The sequence below is a fragment of the Agrilus planipennis genome, unplaced genomic scaffold (assembly GCF_000699045.2).
Source record: "Agrilus planipennis isolate EAB-ADULT unplaced genomic scaffold, Apla_2.0 scaffold2967, whole genome shotgun sequence".
NCBI classification, from domain to species: Eukaryota; Metazoa; Arthropoda; class Insecta; order Coleoptera; family Buprestidae; genus Agrilus; species Agrilus planipennis.
In genome coordinates, this window is record NW_020441709.1 from 1 (window position 1) to 1,528 (window position 1,528).

Genomic DNA, 1,528 nt, shown 5'->3' on the forward strand with positions numbered 1-1,528 from the left:
AATATAAATATGAATTCAATTTTTTCGTATTCCTGGTACATCTCGTTGAGAATTATTTTCCAAAAATGAATTTTACATATGTTCCCAGTTACCCCTCGTTTTCGGCCTTATTATCCCTTGCAAACATCGCTTTATTTGTACTACGTACGTTAATTTCCCTAATAATATTTTAGCGAGCTATTCGGAAGATTCTAATTTAGATAATAACGTACAAGAATGTGGACAGAAACACCAGAGAGTGTGTTTATCAGCGTCATGTATAAAGGCATCGGCACAAATATTATCTCAAATGGATTTCGCAGTTTCGCCCTGCGACGACTTTTATAGGTTTGTTTGCGGCAATTATATGAAAACCACGACAATTCCTGATGACAAAACGTCCGTTAACACATTCACAGTCATAGTGGACGAATTGGAAGAACAATTAAAATTAGCTCTCGGAGATACTGACAACGAAGAGATATCATCGATTCAAAAAGTGAAAAGATACTATCAATCGTGCATTAACAAACGTAAGTTTTCCACAGTGTAATGCTTCGTGGTTATTGGAGATTTTAGTGTGGAATTTTAGAGGAGATTGAAGAGAGGGGAATTAACGAAGTCAGGGATATAATAACGGAACTTGGGGGTTGGCCTGTGGTCGAAGGAAGAAACTGGAACGAAGACAAATTTAATTGGTTACAGTCGGTTTTTTTGAACAGGAAATTGGGCTTAGACACCGGCTTCTTCATAGATTTCTCGGTAGGGTTTGACTTCAAAAATTCTTCTCGACGATTAATTCAGGTAATAGAGCTATTATGTCATGGGAACGGTTGTTTCATGTTTCATTATCATCATAAGGTCGTCAGTTCTAAGACTGGTTGGACACGTACCTCCACTCTTTCCTATCCTGAGCTAATCTTCGCATTTCCCTAAAATTACAACAACCCATATCTTTAACCATCTGCGAACAGTAATCTAATCTACCCCTGCTAACTTCCGTTTCTGCCTCTAATATGTCTCTGACTAGACCTTCATGCCTGAGAAGGTGTCGTACTAACCTATCTCGCCTATTTCTTACTGAATTCCATAGAGTCCTCTGTTCTCCTACTCTTTTTAATACCTCTTCATGTCTAACCTTCTCTATCTGCGGTATCCTCATCATTCGTCTGTAACACCACATTTCAAACGTTTCTAACTTTTTCGTTTCCGCCGCGCCCACTGTCCATGTTTCGCACCAGTACAGCGCCGTGCTCCAAACATACACCTTTAACAAGCTTTTTCGCATTTCTAAATTAACCATTCGCGAACATAGAAGTGACTTCCTTTTATTGAAAGCGACTCGACCTTGCGCTATCCTCTGCTTTATATCCCTAATACTCCTTCCGTCCTGACTTATCTGGCTTCCTTGGTATCTAAAATCGGCCACTTCTTATCTAATTTTTCGTCTCCTGTCTTTATATTCGCTCTTTCCCTACTTTTTCTTCCCTTGCATACCAGTATTTTTGTTTTATTTTTATTTATTTTCATACAGTACTGTTTTGTCAAT

The 1,528-nt window shown here is 38.5% G+C and overlaps 1 protein-coding gene across 1 annotated transcript; it reads left to right on the forward strand.

Annotated features, from left to right (window-relative positions):
- Positions 1-28: 28 nt before the first annotated feature.
- On the forward strand, positions 29-876 carry LOC108744026 (neprilysin). The gene is made up of 2 exons (XM_018479624.2): positions 29-512; positions 559-876. The coding sequence occupies exons 1-2, from the start codon at positions 290-292 to the stop codon at positions 579-581; spliced, it is 246 nt and encodes an 81-aa protein (XP_018335126.1). The 5' UTR covers positions 29-289; the 3' UTR covers positions 582-876.
- The last annotated feature ends 652 nt before the right edge of the window (positions 877-1,528 follow it).

What these genes read in the sequence shown, in the direction of transcription:
- LOC108744026 (XM_018479624.2), top strand. Translation starts at nt 290, where the DNA reads ATGGATTTCGCAGTTTCGCCCTGCGACGACTTTTATAGGTTTGTTTGC. An exon ending in TCAATCGTGCATTAACAAAC is followed by an intron (nt 513 to 558) that starts GTAAGTTTTCCA and finishes TGGAGATTTTAG; the next exon opens with TGTGGAATTTTAGAGGAGAT.